The 22223-nt window shown below is 49.7% G+C and overlaps 1 protein-coding gene across 1 annotated transcript in view; it reads right to left on the reverse strand.

Annotated features, from left to right (window-relative positions):
* CCBE1 (collagen and calcium binding EGF domains 1) overlaps window positions 1-22223 on the reverse strand; it is a 236927-nt gene that overhangs the window by 11152 nt on the left and 203552 nt on the right. The window contains exons 6-7 of the mRNA XM_061400345.1: window positions 12464-12570; window positions 4067-4187 (exon numbers count right to left, since the gene is read on the reverse strand). Coding sequence (XP_061256329.1) covers window positions 4067-4187; window positions 12464-12570 — 228 coding nt within the window. The remainder of the gene's footprint in view (window positions 1-4066; window positions 4188-12463; window positions 12571-22223) is intronic.

Genomic DNA, 22223 nt, shown 5'->3' on the forward strand with positions numbered 1-22223 from the left:
TGCTCTCACCATCCCCCATCACTGCAGGGCAGTGGTCAATGGAGCTGGGGAGCAGCTGGGGTACAGGTTTCAACAGCAGGGGGACCTGCCTCTGAATCGTGGACAAGCTTCCTGACCTCTGTGAACCTTCGTTCCTCATCCGTAAAGCAGGGCTAATAAGAATCTGCCTTACAGAGCAGTTTGGCTGTTGTTTAGTCGCTAAGTCGTGTCTAAATCTTGAGTAGCCAGCAAGGCTCCTTAGTCCATGGGATTTCCCAGGCGAGAATACTGGAGTGGGTTGCCATTTCTTTCTCCAGGGGATCTTCCCACCCCAGGAATTGAACCTGCGTCTCCAGCATTGCAGGCAGATTCTTCACTGTCTGAGCCACCAGGGAAGCCCGTAAAACAAATATATACCCACTGCTCGCGGCCCGCCCCCCGCCCCCCACCAAAGTAACAGAATCCTCCCATCAAAGGAATCTGAAAACTTGGAGACCATGGAACACGAGAGGCAGAGTCAGTGCCAACACACCCAAACCTGGCTCAGTTACTCATTAAACTGACCCGGTTCTTCTGGCCAGCAGCCTGTGTACCCGTCCCTGGGAGCAGTTACTATGTACCCAGTCTCCACTGTTCCTCTGCAAACAGTATCTGGCATTCAAATCAAAATTTTAAGGCACATTGTAAAAAACTCAAACCAACACCCAGACAAAACTACTCTCCTCAAAATTAAACAACTCCCATTCAAGAAATTCAGCAATCAACAGAAACAGACTCAGAGGCAACCAGATGTTAGGGTTATCATACAGGGACTTAACGATAACAACACATGCTAAAGATGCTAGAGGAAGGCAGTTTGCCCGAACAGACGAGAGAGTTTCAGCTCTAGTTTCGCTTTTGTCGTCTGTGCTCCTGGTATCATAAGCACGAAATCATTGCCGACGTCGTGAAAGTTCTCACCTATGTTTTCTCCTAGGAGTTTTACAGTCTCAGGTCTTACATTTAGGTTTTTAATCCACTTTGTATGTGGTAGAAAGCAAGGGTTCAACTTCATTCCTTAGCATAGGGAAGGATGCTGTGTTCTAACCCTTTTTAGACCGTCAGCTTTATGTGGGCATGGTTGTATTTTAATTGTGAGCACGCTCTCAGAGAAGCCCAGGTACAGGAAAGGCTGTTCAGTAGATGTTTCATGTCAAATGACTTTAACGAAGAGGCTGGGCTGATTGCTGTGCTGTCCCTATTTCTCAGCGATGTATTTCTTACTGCTATACAGATTCCTCTCTTTCAAACACACACAGGAGTTCCTTTTTGGTGGTACATGGCTCCTACAATTGGCAGAACACAGTGATAGAATGGAATGACTTTCAGGCACTGGAAAACAAAACAAAAAAACCCCCAAAGACTTTAGACTTATCATATTTGGGGAAGTCTTTTCTAGCTCACAAAATAGTTAAGCCAACATTAAAGGCTTAATTATTCCATCCAAGTATGTGTCACTCCCCCTCCTCTAATGCTGGTTCCAGGAACATCCTTGAAAGCGTTTACCTGGGAAGGGGACCAGCTCCCTCTCATAACAAAATACTTTACCTCTAAAACATAAGGACAGGCCGGAGATCATATCTTACCTTCATTTAGGCAACGAGCTTTAGAGATCGCGTGTCAAGTGCCTTTAAACTGCGGGGCTTTGATGAGCAAATGTCAGCACCTTCCATCTGACAGTGAGGGGCAGAGAGCAGCCAAAGGACTCCTACCTAGCAGAGCTCCTGGCTTGCTGCCCCAGGCTGTGACTCACCAGCCTTCAGGACTGGAATGGGAGTTAAGGGGAAGAGAATCCAGTATCTCCCTCTAGCTGCCCTAACACACCTCGGTGGAGAGCATCACACACCACGATGCTAGAAGCCAGGAGGGGGGCAAGAAACAGGACTGGAGGAGAAAGCAAGGGCACTGCTGGAGCTCGTCCTTGGTGACTTTGCCCCAGCAAGGCCCCTGGGCAGCTCACACTACGCTGGAAACCAGATGGCGAGACTGGCATGGAAAGCCTGCAGGTCATTCATTCAGAAAGAGGCCAATGGCTCCCCTGTTCCTCGAATGTCCTTATTGGAGTGATATGCAGACTGGCCTGAGGATGAATTTTCTCCAGGGAAGCAGAGCAAGAACATTTTCTTAGAGAAGGATGGAGAACACTGTGCTAAGAATCAATGCATAAGAAGGGACCCAAGCTTACTCAGAAGCAGCGAGAGGCTGCCTGTGTGTGGTGTCTGCTGGAGAAAAGAAGTCAAGGGAATGCACGAGGGGAGAAACCAAAGTCTTGGACCAGCTTTTGGTCTTGGTCTCTCTACAGACTGAGACCCAGGAATCTGGGTTTTGATGGAAACTGGGAGATGAAGATGTTAGTGGAGAAGAAAACATATAGTTTAGAAAGCGTTTTGAGCCTTTGTTGTTGCTGACCTTCCATCGTAAAACCTGCCGATGTCCTTGCAGCTTGGACTGGTCCTACCTTTCATGTCTGTCCATGTCCAGCTTGAGCCCCAAGTCCCCTAGTCACCGCAGGCTACACTGATCTCTCCCTTCTTTAAGCTTCCACAGCTGGGAGCACCTGAATTCTTTAGTTGGGGGAGACAGGTACTGTCTCACTCCACTTGCTTTCATTCCGAGTGCTTTGCTGTCCCCATTAAAATGTCAGGAGTCACAACACCCAGCTCACTGCTGGACGATGAGCAGTGGGGATAAGATGTCCAGGTCTCAGAACATTTGCTAACCCTAATAATATTTCCTTCACTAGTATGGAAAAAAAAATACTGATCTATCTGTGGAGAGACTCATAATAAAAGAGAAAACGTCCCGTCACTGTTTTGAGTTCTTGTTGCGTATTTCCCGATGTAAAGACAGGATGTTTGGGATTTTGTTCAGAGTGCAGGGGGGAATCTCCAAAACGGTATGCTGAAGAAGCCAGACAAAATAATAGATTCCTTTTCATGAAGTTCTAGAATAGACAAAACTGCAGCGACAGAAAGCAGGTTGGTGGTTACCTGGAGCTGAGGATGTAGACTGCCAGGGGCACAAGGGCACTTTCTGGGGGTGATGGAGAGTTTCTATATCTGGATGTAGACCATATAAGGTGGTGCTTAGTAAGGGCTTGATACAGGGTGCACACAGGGCTTCCCCACTGGCTCAGCAGTAAAGAAGCAGCCTGAGACAAAGACGACGCAGGAGACGCGGAGTCGATCCCTGGGTCGGGAAGATCCCCTGGAGGAGGGCATGGCAATGCACTCCAGTGTTCTTGCCTGGAGAATCCATGGACCGAGGAGTCTGGACAGCTACAGTTCAAAGGATTGCAGAGTCGGACACGACTGAAGTGACTGAGCACGCATAGAGTGCAGGCATATGTGAAAACTCGTCCAACTGTAACTTGAGTGTGTACATTTTATCGTATACAATTGTATCTCAGTGAGGGTGACTTAATGAACTGAAATGTAGAGACAGATATAAAAATAAATATCAATGTAAGTGTGTTGACAAATAATAGGAGGAGGAGGAGAGAGGACTGGAAAACAGTGGGACGAGGCTGGCCATGAATCGTGAGAGCAGGTGATGAGCCCAGAGGGGTTCAGCACACCATCCGACGTTCACACATGCTAGTGTTAAAGAGTTTTCATTTGTTTCCCTGTAACCTAACAATGACCGTTACGACCCCGGGCCAGTCCAGGACGATGACTTTTCCCCTGATGACTGTTGGTCATTTGTTTGTCCATTTCTTGCACACTGGCGTGGGGTTCCCTGGACCCTGGCTTCCCCTCCCACCCATGGAAGCTAAAGAACTCCGTCCCATCCCACTAAAGGTGAGCTCCTGGTAGGCTCTGGCTGGTGAACCTACAGCCCTTTCATGCTCCTCTTCACTGCTCAGCTGGTAAAGAATCCGCCTGCGATGCGGGAGACCTGGCTTCGATTCCTGGGTTGGGAAGACCTTCTGGAGAAGGGAAAGGCTCCCCACTCCCGTATTCTTGCCTGGAGAATCCCATGGACTATCCATGGACTTGCAAAGAGTCGGACGTGGCTGCCTGACGCTCACATTCATGTTCATACTCACCAGGGGGGCCCTGGCCCCCAGGCAGGCCAGGAGGACCTGGAAGGTAGGCGTTTGAGGCCAGTGCCTTGTGACCAGTGATGTACTTGCCCAGGTCGGCAGCGCTGTTGGGGAGCAGGGCAACCTGCAAAGAGAAGAGGGACCTGGGTCAGGAGACGGTGCCGGGCCCACTGCAGGCAGCCCCATTGCAGGCGGTGTGTGGCAGAGGCTTCACAGCCTGCCCTGGCTTCTTTCCCCTTATCCGAACCCGTCAGAGCCAGAAGGGCTGGAGAGACCCTCCTTCTAAACCCAGAGGCCTTCCAGTCAACACAACTTGCCTGAGATTGCTCAGCTGCTTAGTGGGCGACCCTGGATCGGCTGCAGTCTGCCTGAATATCATTAGACTCATGAATCCCATAATTAACACAGTTGCTCTGCCTCAGGCTTTCAGTTAAGCTCTTTATGTATCAAATATTTGAGAAACTACTACATGCCAGGTACCGTGCTCGGTTCTAAGGCGACCACGGTGACCAACACATGGTCTCGGCTCTGAAAGATCTCAGCCTTGGGAGCCAGGAAAACATGGCTCACAGGTCACCTGCGTGCTCAGGTGGTCGGGAAACTCTACAATATGTCCACAAATGTCGGGCACTCTTTCCTTTAAAAGTGTCCAACTCTTTTCGACCCCATGGACTGTGGCCCGCCAGGCTCCTCCATCCATGGGATTCTCCAGGCAAGAGTACTTGCCCTTCCCTTCTCCAGGGGATCTTCCTGACCCAGGGATTGAATGCGGGTCTTCTGCATTGCAGGCAGATTTTTACTGTCTGAGCCACCAGGGAAGCCCTTTACAAGGTGGAGGCTAAATTTTCACCCATTGTGTTTAGGTACCTAATGAACAGGAAAAGACATAATCGAAGTGTGAACCTTCTGAGACAACGTCTTAAAAGACTTGCTGCCTCCCCCCACCCGAGCCCTTTCAGTTCAGTTCAGTTCAGTCGCTCAGTCATGTCCAACTCTTTGCAACCCCATGGACCGCAGCACACCAGGCTTCCCTGTCCATCTCCAACTCCCAGAGTTTATTCAAACTTATGTCCATTGAGTCGGTGATGTCATCCAACCATCTCATCCTCTGTCGTTCCCTTCTCCTCCTGCCTTCAATCTTTCCCAGCATCAGGGTCTTTTCAAATGAGTCAGTTCTTCACATCAGGTGGCCAAAGTATTGGAGCTTCAGCTTCAACGTCAGTCCTTCCAGTGAATATTCAGGACTGATCTCCTTTAGGATGGATCTCCTTTAGGTTGGATCTCCTGCTCTCTCCCTCTCTCTCAGATTTCAGGGGCTCATTCTACGAGAAGCCAGAGAAATCTCAGACATGAATGATTTTTGCATTCCTCAAGGCCAGGAATCAGTGAGACCTTTGCTAAGAACTAAATGCTTTGAACGTCCATTTCCTGACAGAAAATGCCCACCTTTAGAACTGGGAGGATTACACCAGTGTGTATCAGGGGCCCAGGAGAGGAGCTGGAACATATAAGTGGGAGTGAAAGTGTCAGTCGCTCAGTCGTGTCTGACTCTCTGTGCGACCCCACAGACGGTAGCCCACCAGGCTCCTCTGTCCACGGGAGTCTCCAGGCAAGAATACTGGTATTGGACTGCCATTTCCTCCTCCAGGGGATCTTCTCCACCCGGGGATTGAACCCGGGTCTCTTGCAACGTAGGCAGATTCTTTACTGTCTGAGCCACTAAGGAAGCCATACTAAGTGTTTGGTAAATGGCAGCTCTTGTCTCTTCCTTTCAGAAAGCTGACTCAGGGGTGTAAAATCCAAAGGAGACTGTGTTTCTGAGGGTCAGAACCCCCGAGTGAAGGGAATTTATAAGGAAAAGTACTGTAGTTAGAGGACAGAGGGGGCAACACTGGCCCCTGAAGGCTGGTCCAGTGTTATTATCTGCTTCCAAGAGGAAAACTGAAACGTGAATCTCACGTACGGGCTTCAGCATCAGGCAGATCTATGCTTAAGTCTCAGTCCTGCCACACTAAAGACGTTTGCTCTCTGGAAGGAAAGCTATGTTAAATCTAGACAGTGTACTAAAAAGCAGAGACATCACTTTGCCGACAAAGGTCCATCTAGTCAAAGCTATGGTTTTTTCCAATAGTCACGTATGGATGTGAAAGTTGGACTATAAAGAAAGCTGAGTACCAAAGAATCGATACTTTTGAGCTGTGGTGTTGGAGAAGACTCTTGAGGGTCCCTTGGACTGCAAGGAGATCAAACCAGTCAATCGAAAAGGAAATCAACTCTGAATATTCACTGGAAGGACTGATGCTGAAGCTCCAATACTCTGGCCACCTGATGTGACGAGCTGACTCACTGGAAAAGACCCTGATGCTGGGAAAGACTGAAGGCGGGAGGAGGAGGGGCAGCAGCAGATGAGATGGTTAGACAGCATCACGGACTCAGTGAACAGGGTTGAGCAAGCTCTGGGAGACAGCGGAGGACAGGGGAGCCTGGCGTGCTGCAGTCCATGGGGTTGCAAAGAGTTGCAAACGACTGAGCGACTGAATGACAACAAACTGCTGTGATCTGCCTGTGGGACCCTGGCAAGCTACAGAGCCTGGTTTTCTCATCTATAAAACAAGGTCATAATATCCACCTACGACGGGCTGCTGGGAGGAGGAAAGTGACGGAAGTCTTAAATGTGCCTGGCTCAGCGCCCAGACTAATAATCACCAGCACCTACAACCACAGACACAGTGCAGATGCTGCATGGGGTGGGGTGTGGGGGTCGGGGGTTGCTCCTGGCTGTTTGTAGGTAGCCGTGTGACTCTGGGTGGGTCCCTTTGCCTTTCCAGGTTCTCATCTTCATGTCTATAAAACTAGAGGTTTGGACCAGACGAGCAAGTCTTTGGATGAAAATGTTATAACCAAGCCCAGCCCACTCCATGCCCTGTCCAGCTTTCTTTGCTTCCTTGTAAAGTTCGTGAGGTGACCCCGTCAACATCGACCTCAGCTTCCTGGCTGGCCTCCTGCTGGGTAATTACCTCCTGGCTCCCGCCAGTTAGACCTCTAAGTGTCCGCAGGACGAGCACAGAGTAAACTCGCTGGGTCTGGGAGGCAGTTGGCCGGAAATCCTGGCTTGACGTTCTACACAGACATGTTTGGGAAGAAGTTTGTAAGAAGAGTCTGCATTTCTCATGGGTTCCAATCAGTCAGTGGAATTATGGATATCAGTATCTCATGCTAGCCTTTGTAATAAAGCACCTACCTCGCAGGGCTATTGGGACAAATGAGGTGCGGCCTGTAAAGCACTTTATTAGCACTTATAATTCACGTTTCTTATATTCTGGAGAACATTTACAGAGCTCTTTCTAGGTGGCAGGGACTATTCTAAGCCCTTTATAAATATTTACTCACTTGATGATTATGAAGTCCTATGTAGTACGTATTACTGTTATCTTCTTTTTCTAGAACTGTGACACAGAGAGGTTAAGTCACTTACCCAGGGTCACACAGCCAGAAAGTAGTGGGGCTAGGGCTTAAACCAAGCGCATCTGTTTCTGGAATCTGTGGTCCTCACTACAACACCCAGCTGCCTCTCTTCCTGTTACTCATGATACTCGGCAAAGCAGCCTGCCATCACTTTCAAGCGGATTAGTCTTCCCAGGCCTCCTGAGAAGACCCATTGTACAGAGCAGCTAGACTGAGGTCGCAGAGGAACGTTGAGAAGCCACAGTCTGCTGGCAAGAAAGGCTGCGCTAGAGTGAAGGAGCAGCCGCCAGCTTGCAAAGCTGGCAACGCTTGGGAAACCTCGTTGGTCTCTCGCTTCTGAAGCTTCCACTGCCGGCACCAGCCTACTCGGCCATGTGGGCTGACTCCGCGGTGGGCTTGGTTTCTCAGCTCAGACAGGAAGCTTATTTAAGGCAAATTTTCACTCTGTGCCTTCTCATCGTTCATCATCTCCCAGCCTGTCACAGGCCACGACAGGGGTTCACCACTCTCTCACGCTTCCCTTGACTGCTCTGCAGCAATGCAGCCTCAACTCAGATTGCTTCTGCTACAGGGACACGAGGGTCTTGTTAAAAACTTGCTCCTTCCACGGTGTCTATGTGTGTGTGTGTGTATACACGCCACAGCTTCCTTATCCATTCGTCTGTTGACTGACACTTAGGTTGCTTCCGTTGGCTATTGTAAATCATGCTGCTATGAACACTGGGTGGCATGTATCTTTTTGAATTAGCATTTTTCTTTGAAAGTGTTAGTCGGTCAGTCACGTCTGCCTCTTTGCAACCCCATGGACTGTGGCCCACTAGGCTCCTCTGTCCATGGGATTTCTCAGGCAAGAATACTGGAGTGGTAGCCATTCCCTTCTCCAGGGGATCCTCCTGACCCAGGGATTGAACCCGGGCCTCCTGCATTGCAGGCAGAGCTTTTACCGTCTAAGCCTTTGTTTCCTTTGGATACATAAAAAAGAATGAAAACTTTCCATCTGCAGCAACGTGGATGCACTAGGAGGGCACTGTTCTAAGTAAAATGCGTTAGAGAAGGCCGGGTGCTCTGTGATTGCTTGCAGGTGGAATCAAAGCAGAAAGCAAATGAATGACTATAACAAAATGGACGACTACCAGATACACTGAACAAAGTGGCGGTTGCCACGGGGGAGAGGGGAAGGGGATTAACAAGTAGAAACCACTATGCATAAAACAAATAAACCACAAAGTACATTGTACAGCACAGGGGATATAGCCAATATTTCATAATAATTTAAAATGGAATATGACCTATAAAAATATTGATGATGTTGAACACTTGAAACCAATATAACATTGTAAATCAACTATATTTCAATTAAAAAGTCAAACCTGAAAAAATAATAATTTCTTCGTATCATTAAAAAACATAATAAATTGAAAAACTGGTCCCTTGGCTCAGATTTTTCTTCAGTGTTCTGATGGGACCATGACCCCTCCCTGTAAGTTAAATGATGGAATCTTTACACCATTAAAACAATTTTTTTTTCAATTGGAAAATAAAAGCACAGAATCTGGGGACTTCCCTGGTGGTCCAGCAGTTGGGACTCTGTGCTTCTAACGCCGCGGGCACAGGTTCAAGTTCTGGTTGGGAAACTAAGATCCCATGTGTGCTGGTGTGGCCAAAAACAAGTAAATTTAAAAAATGTACCCAAACAAAGCAAAACAAAATCCCCACAACTCTATATCTAAGTGAAATCTTATAACACAAACACCCTTTTAATGAACACCCAAGTCCAACATCAGAACTTTGTCCACAGGCCCTGACCCAATCACCCCTCCTTCCCCCCAAAGTAACTACTATCCTGGTTTTAATCACTTCCGATGCTTTAAAAAATAATTTATGGCCCAACTGTGCAGGCCTAGATGCTTTGGTTTAGTCTCGCTCACTTAAAAAAAACAAGACATCTTTTAAGCTGCTTTAACCTGCGGGGGGCTGCTCCACCTTTCCTGTCCTTAGCCTCTACCCATCAGGGGCCCAGGGCGTCGGCCCTGCAGAGCTTCCCACGTCAGGATTTCGCTGACTGCACCCTCACGGTGTCGTTCAACACATCTGCGCACGGTTTTACGCGGTGGGGTTGGCCACGGTCCAGGACACCCGGTAACCTACTTCTGAGCCTAAGTGTATGTGGGCAGCTGTCCTAGGCTCTGTCTCCAACAGAACAGCTGGCTTCAGCAGCAGTGAGCGGAGGCTGACACGCAACCGACAAGCCCTGCGGCATTGCAGGAGGAGGGGTCAGGAGACCTAGAATGAGGGTCTGCTCTGCCTCCCGGGCAGCGACTGCAGCTCTCTGACAATATGGGTATCACGGTGAGAATTAAACGGGATCCTGGCTGTGAAACTGCTTCATCAAATGCAGAACAACACATTCTACTAGGCACCTTTAACAATGCGTTGCTCTGGAGGTCCCCCGGTGGTACAGTGGGTAAAAATCCACCTGCCAATGCAAGGGACATGGGTTCGATCCCTGCTCAGGGCAGATCCCACAGGGGGCGGAGCAAACTAAGCGCCTGTGCCGTAACTACGGAAGCCCGTGTTTCCTAGAGCCCGTGCTCCACAAGAGAAGCCGCTGCAGTGAGAGACCCACACGCCGCGGCCAAAGAAAGCCCTGCACAGCGACGAAGACCCAGCGCAGCCAAAAACGAAGGACATAGGTAAAAAGTGTAAAAAAGGAGTGTTCCTTGTGAAGTTCCTTTAACGTCAGCTTTAGCCCACTTGCCACAGTGGGCTTGCAGGAGAACCTGGCATGCATGTGCGTGCTCAGTCGCTCAGTCGTGTCCGACTCTGCGACCCCATGGACCATAGCCCACCAGGCTCCTCTGTCCATGGGATTCTCCAGGCAAGGACACTGGAGTGGGTTGCCATTTCCACCTCCAGGGGATCATCCCAACCCAGGGATCGAGCCCGGCTTCTCCTGCATTGGCAGGCGGAGTCTTCACCACCAAGCCGCCTTTAGGAGAACTCGGTATAAGGCAGACCAATTCCAGGCCAAATCCCGTGCCTGAGAGTCACTGCAGGGCTACCAAGCATTGTTGCTGGATCTGTGAGCAGCTCACCTACAAGGGCCTTAGGGGAACATAACATTTCAAGTTCTTTATAACATTTCTTCTCTCATGGATCATAAAACACTGCAGGGAGGTGAGGGGAAAGCCAGATGGTGAATTAGCAACTGAGTCTCTGAACCAGCGAGACTTAGCAGCAGTGACTCTCAAAATCACTCAGGCTAGAAAGAGCTTCTCTGTAGCTTTTGGATTATTAATTCTCCAGAGAAGAAAACGGAGACGAGCATTGGGCCTTGAGACATCCATCATTCATCAACTGCCTCCCTCAGGCCCGAAATCCTCTGGCCTATGAAACGCAAACTTCGTCCATGAACTCTTTTTCAGACTCAACTCTGTAAATACTGATACCAATCCAAGTTTCAACCTGAGGATATCTCTGTGGGGAGTATTATTTAGAACTCTGAATTTACACTGATGCACTTACAAGGTTTTCTGCCTGGTCGATCAGATTACAAGCTATTTGGGAACTGGAACATCACACACGTACATGCGTCTGTTAAAGCTGGGAGATCTTCACCACCAGCGTGCCACAAGCCGGCAAAGCCACTGATCTTCTCAGCCGACTGACCTGCCTGTTTCACGGGAAGCTATGGATCTCACGTGCCTGCATGTTTGTTGAACACAGAAAAGCAATACTGTCTAATCGTACCCTTTCGTCCTTTACAATAACTAGATGCCAAAGTTAAACAGATCACACACACCTCTTTGATGTACTAAGAGCCTTCAGGAGAAGCAATTAAATAAACTAGCAAGTTTATGTTTTACCAGCAGAAGAGCAATTTCTGAGCTGCTGACAGACTGGTGAATTCACTGACCTCAGGTATAATAAACACCATCGACTGGGGCCTTTGACAGGATTTCAGGGTTCTAAATCCCCCCAGGGGCATTCCTCTCAGCACAATGATGTTACTAGAAATCTGGTCCATCAGGCATGTGTGGGAGCCTCAGACAAAGGGAGTCAGTCCTCCAGCTTGGCGACACAATGTTCCCAAGGCACTGCTCTCCCCGCTGCGTGGAGCCCAACGTACAGGCTGTAACTTTTAAACGTGAAAAATAAAGCTGCTACAGAAATTCATCACCAGCTGTGGAAGTTTATAAAGATGTTTGCTTTGATAAAACACAGGCAAACGATGACTGTACTGTATCCTATTTAGAATCATGAAAGGGCCACGCGTCGGGATGTTCATTTCACAAAAAGCTGCACGAATCATAGTTCGTTCTCTCTGATTCTCCTGTGCCCCTTACCTAGCAGGCTATTTTACTAGTCATTGCTTTCAAAGTGTGATATTGGAAAAGATGCCTGAGAGTCCCTTGGACAGCAAGGAGATCAAACCAGTCAATCCTAAAGGAAATTAACTCTGAATATTCACTGGAAGGACTGATGCTGAAGCTCCAAAACTTTGGCCACATGATGCAAAAGGGCTGACTCATTGGAAAAGACCCTGATGCTGGTAAAGATCGAAGGCAGGAGGAGAAGGGGATGAGAGAGGATGAGATGGTTGGATGGCATCACTGACTCAACGGACATGAGTTTGAGCGAACTCCGGCAGGCAGTGAAGGACAGAGAGGCCTGGTGTGCTGCAGTCTGTGGGTTTGCAAAGAGTCGGACACAACTGAGCGACTGAACCACCACCACCACCGCCCTGCCTTCGTTGTTCTGTTGAACTATACTGAGCTCTGAGGGTGGCTGGGCAAAGCGTTCCAGTACAAACCCAGGTGGCACCAATCTCAGGGAATATCCAACCAAGCCATGGGTGGACACTGCCTTCTTGCTTCCAGACGTCCCCCACTTCCCTTTATCTCACGCGATGGTTTCTAACGCGCCCGCACGCACCTTCTGCTTCAGCTGCAGCACCGTCTGCTTCACCTGGTGCAACTCCTTGCACGTGGCACAACAGGTGGCGGCTCGGACCGCGTTCTCTGCCTTCTCGTCGTCGTGCCCTGAGGGGAGAGACGGACTCGAGTCTGCCTGCAAGGCTGCGGGCATCCAGCCCCCAGGAGACCACATCAGGCAGGGTGGTCCCAGGTGGGCCGGCTGATGCCAAAATCCGCAAGGGATGGAGGCGGGTGATTTTATAGCTCTTGGGTCGCCGACGGCATGCCTGGGTCACGGGGTCAGCAGAGGGGACCCCCCTCACACTCTAGGCTCAGCTGTTTCCACTTAGTCACCTTAGCACCTTCCTCTTCCACGTGTGAAAAAAGTGAGCCATGGCCCTTTTACCACGAGGCAGGCTCTAGCAACCCAACACGACTTACAGTCCCTCTAAGGGCTGATATTCACAAGCCATAAATCATCCCCCAAGCCCAGGTGACAGGACTCAGGGCAGTGCTCACAAAGCTGGACTGGATCACTTCTGATGATCCAGCTGTTCAAAGAGAGCGCAGCCAGGCTAGGCGGCGCCCCAGACCAGGGCTGGGCGCTGAGAAGGAACATCAGTGGAAGAAGTGCCAGGCGCCCTGGGCACGCCAATCCAGGGCCAAACGAGACAGGCCCCGGGCAGGTCCCAGTGCTGTCCCACAGAGCACGGGAGTGCCGTGCTTTCTGAAAAATCACGTTTCTCTAAGGAAATGCCAAACAGCGACACGACCCAGTATCTACACAGCCTTCATGCTGTGTGGCTTGGTCACTCAGTCGTCTCTGACTCTTTGCAATCTCGTGGACTGTAGCCCACCAGGCTTTGCTGTCCATGAGGATTCTCCAGGCAAGAATACTGGAGTGGGTAGCCATGCCCTCCTCCAGGGGATCTTCCCAAATCAGGGATCGAACTCGCGTCTCTTACATCTCCTGCGTTGGCAAGAGAGTTCCTTATTCTAGTGCCACCTAGGAAACCCAAACTATACTCCAACCAAAGAAAAAACAAAACTTGCTTGTAAAGCTATGGTAAGAGATAAAAATAAAGCCCTTTCCTTCTGGGAAAAAAACTTCTGGAAACCCACCAGTAGCTGGAAGAGAGACCTGGAACATTCTCCATCAGAGCCCTCATAAGGGTGCAACCCCACAGACACCGTGACCCCAGACACTTAGCCTCCACAACCGAGACAGCTCGTCTGGGAGACACTCTCTGCGAGGGGAGGATGCCTGAGGGCAACTTGGCAGCTGAGTTCTCAGACCCACAGCAGCAGTGCAGGGTGGAAGGTAGAGCATGTTCAGAGCTCATTGGCCAAATGCACCCCCCGTGCTGCGTGGGAGGCCTGAGGCTTAGAGGACACACGCTGGGAACCCACTTCTTAAGCCAGCAGGCAGAGGCGGGGGAAGCGGCTCTCAGTCTTGCTGAGCGGCCATAAGCAACACCATGATGCCTGAATACACAGCCTGAAGCTCTGTCTCAGCATTGACTGGGTGAAGCACTTGAACCTCTGGGAGAAAGGCAACAGAGTGAAAGTTGCGCAGTCGTGTCTGACTCTTTGCGACCCCATACAGTCCACGGAATTCTCCAGGCCAGAATACTGGAGTGGGCAGCCTTTGCCTTCTCCAGGGGATCTTCCTAACCCAGGGATGTCGAATCCAGGTCTCCCACATTGCAGGTGGATTCTTTACCAGCTGAGCCACCAAGGGAAGCCCAAGAATACTGCAGTGGGTAGCCTATCCCTTCTCCAGCGGATCTTCCCAACCCAGGGATTGAACCTGGGGTCTCCTGCATTGCAGGTGGGTTCTTTACCAAGGCAGCCTCTTTCTAAATCCTTTGTGTGTGCAATATAACCAGGCTGCTTGCTCATCCCAGTCTTCTAGGCTCATTCCGTCCCACCAGGAGCTTCCCCCGCCCCCACTCAGTTGATACCCACGGGAGACTGGTTCCATTCACGTCACAGCTGTGTCACGACGAGCTGTGAAAAAGTCTTCACCTGGAGGAGGTGAAGTGGAGCTGGTGAAATGCCGGTTAAGGGCATGACCTCCTCAGTCAGCATAGGGTTGCACACCCCAGTGCCGTCACTAGCTCGGGGACCTCAAGGAAGTGATCTCACCACTATGAGCCCAAATTTCTTCAACCATGATACTGGAATTCCTATGACCCAGGCCTATTGTGAGGATGAACTGGGGTGACGGCTATTAAATCCTTGGCACAAGGCTGGGTTCCAGTAGACAGGAGAGGGTGTCTGGCAGAGGCTTCAGGCCCACCAAGCTCTTCTGAATTCCCTTTGCCTGATAAAACTGGCAAGGATTCTGGGATTAACACGAACAACAGAATGAGGGAAAACTAAGGTTTGGTGATGTCAGGAAAGTTATCCAGCAAGTCATTAACTGATTTGGGTTTAGAACTGAGATTTCCTGAATCTGAGCCCAAATCAGGCAATTCCCTTTAGACTCTTTGTTCCCTTTTACTGTACCATTTACAAGTCCACTTGCCTATGGAGCTTGAACACACATAGCTTGAACGTGGAGGAGAACTAGTTTAGATCCATCTCCAGCATAACAAGGATGGGATGGAATTTTCATGCAAGAAGACGCTTGGTGGTAAAGGACTGAAGCCTTACCCACCTTTGGTTGTGCCGATGCCAAAGGATGGTGGACTTGTGCACAGGAAGCCCAGGTTTGTTAGGTTTGGGACAGCTGGGGGACATCCAGGTCTCCCAAGTGAGCCTTCACCCCTTTCAACCCATCTACTGGTCAGTATATGCTGTCCCATCCGATAACACATCTATCAGTCTCATCCATCCCATCTCCCCGCTCACTTACCTCTCATCCGTTTATCTGTGCATCCATCCATCCATCCCTCTCTCATCAGTTATGGCAAATCTGCTATTTACCAAGCCCCATATGAGGTGCCGACAGTGTAAAATAAATGAGGATACCTGTTCAACAATTTGAGATCAACCTTCCTTTTAAGGAACCAGCCCTGCTGGCAGAACTGGCCCATCACAAACAAGGGTTAAAAGCCCATCTGTCCATTTCTGTTTTTATACACTCAGCTAAACTTATCGAGTATTGGTGTGATTAAGGCCACTTGATATTTTCTCAATAATAAACCTCTTTACCAGGCTCTGGACGCTATTTCATTCAGATCGTGGAATGTTAGAATTGATGCATCTTTAGTTCAACCTCCTTTACAGATGAGGAAAGTAAGATGCACAGAAGGGCTGCCATCTGGGTTAGGTTTCCCAGGAAGACGTGTGCAGAGGGCAAGCACTTACAGGGTCTGTGGTGGGCGCTCCTGGGGGTTCTGCCCAGGACACCGAGGGCAGCCTGCCAGGTGGGCTCACGTGTGACCACTAGGCCAGCGACAGCAGCAGCATATGGGTGCCGAGGGAGCCCGGATCCTGGGAGTGTGGCCTGGTGGTGGAGACTTTCCATCCAAGTCTCCAAGTGACTCTGAAGCACCTGTGAGTTCAGCATCACCGCTGCAGGGAAACAGCTCTGCCGAACGACGGCTCACCTGGAAATCCCTGGCCTGTTCCCTGTCCCTCTTTGGAGTTATCAAAACTCAGAGAACAAGGGCAACTTTGTCCCAAAGCCTCTGGAAGCTCCCACAGTCACAGAGGAGCAGAGTAAGGAGTGGAGGCTTATCAGGGCTTGAATCCTGCCGCTGACTCTAAGTCACAGCTTCTGCGACCATCCCTTCCTGGATCGGTAAAACAGCCGTCACCTGTGGGTGCCACGAGGCACTGAGACGACTCCTGTAAGACACCAGAGCAGTGCCTGGTAAACGGCAAGCACCCGAGAAATGTTAGTATCCTTGTCATGGTTGGCTATCGTCGTTTATTAATCCTGCAAAATTACAGATCAAGGGAAGGCTCTTTGCATCATCCTTTGGAAGGAGCTTCCAGAGGGTCTGAAGATAATGGTGTGTGCAGATGCAGAACATGCAATCTATCCTGAATCGGAGCTCATGTATCCTATTCTAATGCAGGATACAGTAAGATGCGGAGCTAAGAAAATCCCACGCAGGGTACATTAGTAATTCTTTTAGAAATGTGGGTAGACATCTCTGACTCTCCATTAATGATGGGGTCATGCATGTGACCACGACCACATTAAGAGAGCCATCCCTTACCCTGTTCCAACGCCTTCAGATTTCAAAGGTGCAGTATCATCGACAAGCCACAGGGGGGCGTGTAGCTCTAATTTTTACTGAAGTTGAGGGAGCTGTACATCGCAAGCATTATAAACAGAATTCCTGAGATACCATATTAGTAATATTTAACAAACTTGGAAAAACTAAAGGATGGCCTCAACATGTTTTATACAGGCAGAGTCACCAAACACATATGGTTTTAAAAGTTGACTGAAGATTTGTGCCTGGTGGGTAGTCAATTCTGGTGGCACATTGCAACCATCTAGGGTGGTGGTGGGGAGCTGTTTAAAATTCCTGAAGACCATATTGCACCCCACCCATAAGGGGGTCACAGAAAGGGAATAGTATCAGCCTTTGAAAGCTCCTCAGGTTGAGAATGGCTGATCTATGGATTAGTGGAGCCTGAAAGTTATATGAAACACCTGGCTGTCCCTGTAATAAGTGATGTTGGGGGTCAAGGTCACTTTATCAGGAAAAAAAAAACAAAAACAAAACAGAAGTTGAAAAAGAGAGACCAGCAAGCTAATTACGATGGAGCCAGCACGTCCTTGTCTCTGCATCGGGACCACAGATGTCCTGGCGGTGACGTCACTGGCTCCAGACGCATATTTGAAAAGAGACAAAGATCAAACTGGCGGAGTGTGCTCTTCCTGCCTACCGGCCAGATGCTGGCGTCCTGACGCTCGTGGGCACACGACCACCCTGCCGTGAGCAGAGGCCATTCGAAGGCCAGCCCTTCTGCTGTCTACGCACTTCCTGAAGAATGACCTGAGGCTGTGGTCGATTTAAAACTCTTCTAACATTACAGATGGCAGACAACGCAAAGTTTAAAGAAAAAGCGGGGGGAGGGGGGTGGATTTTGGAAGAGGGATTTAGATCACACGTGTTTACACTCCATCATTATCTCTTCTTCAAAAGAAAAATGACTGTGATGAAATATGGGCTTAAGAATTAGTCCCAAACAGATGAAACTGCGCAGCAGCCTCTGGCGTCCCACATGCGGGGCTGGTCTGGCTCCTAACTTTCCTTACCCCTAAATATCTGGATGATAATTCTTCATCTTTTAGACACTGTAGGACAAAGTTCTGGGTTTAGAAGGTGCTGAGGCCAGGCATGCCTTTCGAACTCACTTAGATAAAAGCACAAAGAAACAAAAGCCGCTCAGGGACTCATGGGGCTGGCAGGGCTTAAGTTATTTCCACTGACACTTTGTTGTTGAGTCGCTCAGTTGTATCCAACTCTTTTCATCCCCATGGACTGCACCATGCCAGGCTTCCCTGTCCTTCACTAGCTCCCGGAGTTTGCTTGAACTCATGTCCATTGGGTCAGTGATGCCATCCAACCATCTCATCCTCTGTTGTCCCCTTTTCCTCTTGCCCTCAATCTTTCCCAGCATCAGGGTCTTTTCCAACAAATCAGCTGTTCACATCAGGTGGCCAGGGTAGTGGAGCTTCAGCTTCAGCATCAGTCCTTCCAATGAATATTCAGGACTGATATCCTTTAGGATGGACTGGTTGGATCTCCTTGCAGTCCAAGGGACTCTCAAGGGTCTTGTCTAGCATCACAGTTTGAAAGCATCAATTCTGTGGTGCTCAGCCTTCTTTAAGTCCAACTCTCACATTAGTACATGACTACTGGAAAAACCATAGCTTTGAGTATATGGATCTTTGTCTAAATCACATCAAATTGTGAAAAAGATTTGTGATGGTAAAAAGGTCTTCAGCGCTCACCTAGCCCAACCCCCTTGTGTCTACAGAGGAGGAAACTGAGGTCAGGAGAGCTGCCTGTGCGGTGACATCCAGCCGGTAGACACTACAGATGCTCTGACTACCAGCTCTCCTGACTCCCAAGCCAAGGGGAACTTGCCGCTGCATCACAGCTGCTGAAGAGGTGAATCCAGAACACTCACTTCTTGTTGCCTGAATCATCAAAGCTCCCACCTCCTCAGGGGCCCAGTGTGTAAGTAATGATTCTAACGTTCAGGGCATAGAATGTGCCCGTCCTTTCCCATAATTTTAATTATGGGGACGAATTACTCCCCTCAGCTCCTACCCTTGATGTCCTTGGTTACCTGCATTAGAACATTTTTCTCAGTAAAACATGAAAACCAACCAAGAGTCCTCTGTGACTATGTGGTGAATTCAGTAGAGACGAGTCACTGAAAATGAAATATGGAGAGATCCTTCCAGCATGCGGCTGCCGGGGGCAGGCAGTGGGATACCACAGGTAGTTTTAAAAACTGGAACGGTCCAGCTCTTTGTAGCTGTGATGCTTGGAGGAAGCAGAGGAGGGAGGACAGAGAGCATTCAAAGCCCAGGCTCAGCTGTGCAGGGAGCTGGGCTGTTCCACCACGAGCCCGCTCTTCCTGACGAAATGGACGGGCCCCGTCCGCTGAGCAGGAACGACTGCCTCTCTGCAGGGCGGGACGGACGAGCGTCAGCCTGCTCTCACCCAGGAGAGGCCCCGTGATCTGCAGCCCACAGCTCCCCGCCGCCCACCCTCAGACTGTGGCTGCTTCACCTGGCGGTGACAGCATCCTTGCCTGAAAGTCGACCAGATGACCTGTCAACTTTGGGCCCCAGGGCTCAGCTCTTTGATGCTAATACGTTAGAATTTTCCAAACTATCTTTCAGGACACTGCCATTTGTGAGATGCTTATGAGTGTGTCTTCAGAAAATAATTTCGGGGAGTACAGGTTTAATCAAAATTAACATTTTTTAATGGCACATGTGTGTGTGAGTCGCTCAGTCATGTCCGACTCTTTGTGACACTGTGGATATAGCCCACCAGGTTCCTCTGTCCATGGGATTCTCCAGGCAAGAATACTGGAGTGGGTTGCCATGCTCTCCCTCCATGGGATTTTCCCAACACAGGGACTGAACCCGGGTCTCCTGCATTGCAGGCGGATTCTTTACTGTCTGAGCTACAGGGAACTCCTTGAATGGCAAGCTCTGGGCATTTAATACACTCATATCATGAATCCTGCAGAAGCAAGCAGTAAATACATTCTCCTTGAACATCTGAACACAGAACCTTTCAAACAAAGAAAGGCTTATTGATATCTCCCAGGACCACAAAGCCCTATGGAAGACAATGTGGAAAAATGGTGCAATAAATGGTTGGTAAAATAGTCTTTAAATGAAAGTAACAGTAGAGAAGGTGCAAAACCAATCAGTACTTAAGACCTCCCCGATTTTTTTTTTTTAAATTGAATTCTCAGCTTTAGAAGTCTGACTGGTCATCACTTAAATTCTTGATCTCTTGTACCGAAACTTCGTGTATGTTTGCATATTTTTTAAAAAGTGCAATTCATCTTTCAGGAAAGGAAACAGGAGAGTGGTCACAGGACCAATTCAGCACAAGAGACTTAATTTCAAAGCTGCAGTGAGACCTTCCCATCCCCTGGCCCTTGGGCTGAGCCCCTCTCAGAGTCCACCTTGCCCACAAGCAAGGCTGGAGGTGAGGGCCTCCCATCACAGTCCAGCCTGTCACCACCTCTGGCTCAGACCCATCCCTGGACAGGGTGGCTTTAGAGGGATGAGGACAAGGAAGCTAAGAATTAGTGCAAGAGGCGGAGGCCACCCGAGACCAAAGAACAAGTCGATTCAGAGTCTAAAATCTTGCCGTAGGCTCCGGAAATTCCATCCGACTCCTCTGGTCTCTGCTAGGTAAGGTCGGGTCTCTGGGCAGACCATGCAACCCCACCCCACCCCCCACCCCGAGCTGGGCAGTGCTCACGGACGACTCAGGTCCTGCTGTTTGGAGATCCTTAGCCTCTAACCCCACTCAGCGGTTGTCGCTGCCCGCTCTGCTGGTTCTCTCTAGACTGGGTTGCTCAATGCTGCCCTTACACCCAGGTAAACAGGACTTCATTTGAATAGAAATGGGACACAAAGACACAATAGGGTTACCCGGTTGAGGACCCCTCAACCCTGAATACTCTCTGGAAGGACTGAAGCTCTAATACTTTGGCCACTGGATGCAAAGAGCCAACTCACTGGAAAAGACCCTGATGCTGGCAAAGATTGAAGGCGGGAGGAGAAGGGGTGAGAGAGGATGAGATGGTTGGATGGCATCATCGACTCAATGGACATGAGTTTGAGCAGGCTCTGGGAGTTGATGATGGACATGGAGGCCTGGCGTGCTGCAGTCCATGGGGTCGCAAAGAGTGGGACATGACTTAGCGACTGAACAACAACAGCCCAAGCCCATGGGCTCCCTGGCTCGGAGCACAGCTATAAATCCAATTCCAAGACGAACATTTAGAAAGCGGCTTTCCTCTTGCTGAGTCTCGGGTCAGCCTACACACAACACCAGTGGCAAGGTGTACCTCGTGTTTCACTTTTTCTTTTTCCAGTGAGATCCTTCCTTTCAATGAGGAACATAACCTAAGAGGTAAGTGGACGATTCTCCTCCCCCAAACCTTCTCCACCATGGGACAAAAAGGATTTTAATTCCAAGTGCTAATTTTAAAAAAGTAAGTAAGTATGTAAAGTTGCTCAGTCGTGTCCGACTCTTTGTGACCCCATGGACGGTAGCCTACCAGGCTCCTCTGTCCATGGGATTCTCCAGGCAAGAATACTAGAGTGGGTTGCCATTTCCTTCTCCAGGGGATCTTCCTGACTCAGGGATCGAACCTGGGTCTGCAGCATTGCAGGCAGACGCTTTACCATCTGAGCCACCAGGGAAGCCCCAAAGGAAATCAACCCTGAGTATTCACTGGAAGTAAAGTAAAGTGAAAGTTGCTCAGTTGTGTCCGACTCTTTGCGACTCTATGGACTATAGAGTCCATGGGATTCTCCAGGCCAGAATACTGGAGTGGGTAGCCTTTCCCTTCTCCAGGGGATCTTCCAAACCCAGGGACTGAACCCAGGTCTTCCACATTGCAGGCAGATTCTTTGTGGGGGCAAAAATCTTTTCTCAACCCTGATGCTCAAAAGACTGTGAGCCCCTGCTTTTCCGCACCTCTGGGCACCTTGGCCCCCGTGTTTCAGGCTTTAGAAAGCGTCGCACTGAGCCCTCTGATCGAGTCCAACCATCCCCATTGCCCACCCCTGCACTGACTCCATGCAGACATTTCACGTTATTCCTGATAGACGGCGGCTTGTTCATGACTCACCCCGGCTGCTCTCAGGGTTGGCTTTGTAGTTTTTCTGCGCCCGGCAGCTGGTCCCCAGCTGTTGGCTGTCCCTGGCTGATGGCCACAGTGTCCACCCTCTTCATAATATCAGGTTACATGGGAGAAGCACTACCTGCTGAGCTCCCAGCAGCCCCGGTCCCTTCCTCTCCCTGCAGTTCTTGGATCAGATCATTTGCCCTGGGAGCCCCCTCCCCGTCTGGAGACTGCCCAGGTCCAGCTGATCTCTCCAAAGAGAGAAGTGTTCCTGCCTCTTTCCCCTCCTGAGGGGGCGAAGCTGGGCCCTGAGCTCAGGGAGATGCCAGCAGCTTCGGGGCCTACCGGGGTTGGATACAGGCCTGAAAGGCCTCCCCCACTGCTTACAGAAGGCAGTGACCGACACTCAGGTGGATCACATCCCTAAGCCATCAGACGTCTCAGCTGAATCCAGTCAAAAGAATACAAAT

Source organism: Bos javanicus, chromosome 24 (genome assembly GCF_032452875.1).
Source record: "Bos javanicus breed banteng chromosome 24, ARS-OSU_banteng_1.0, whole genome shotgun sequence".
Classification (NCBI taxonomy): Eukaryota; Metazoa; Chordata; class Mammalia; order Artiodactyla; family Bovidae; genus Bos; species Bos javanicus.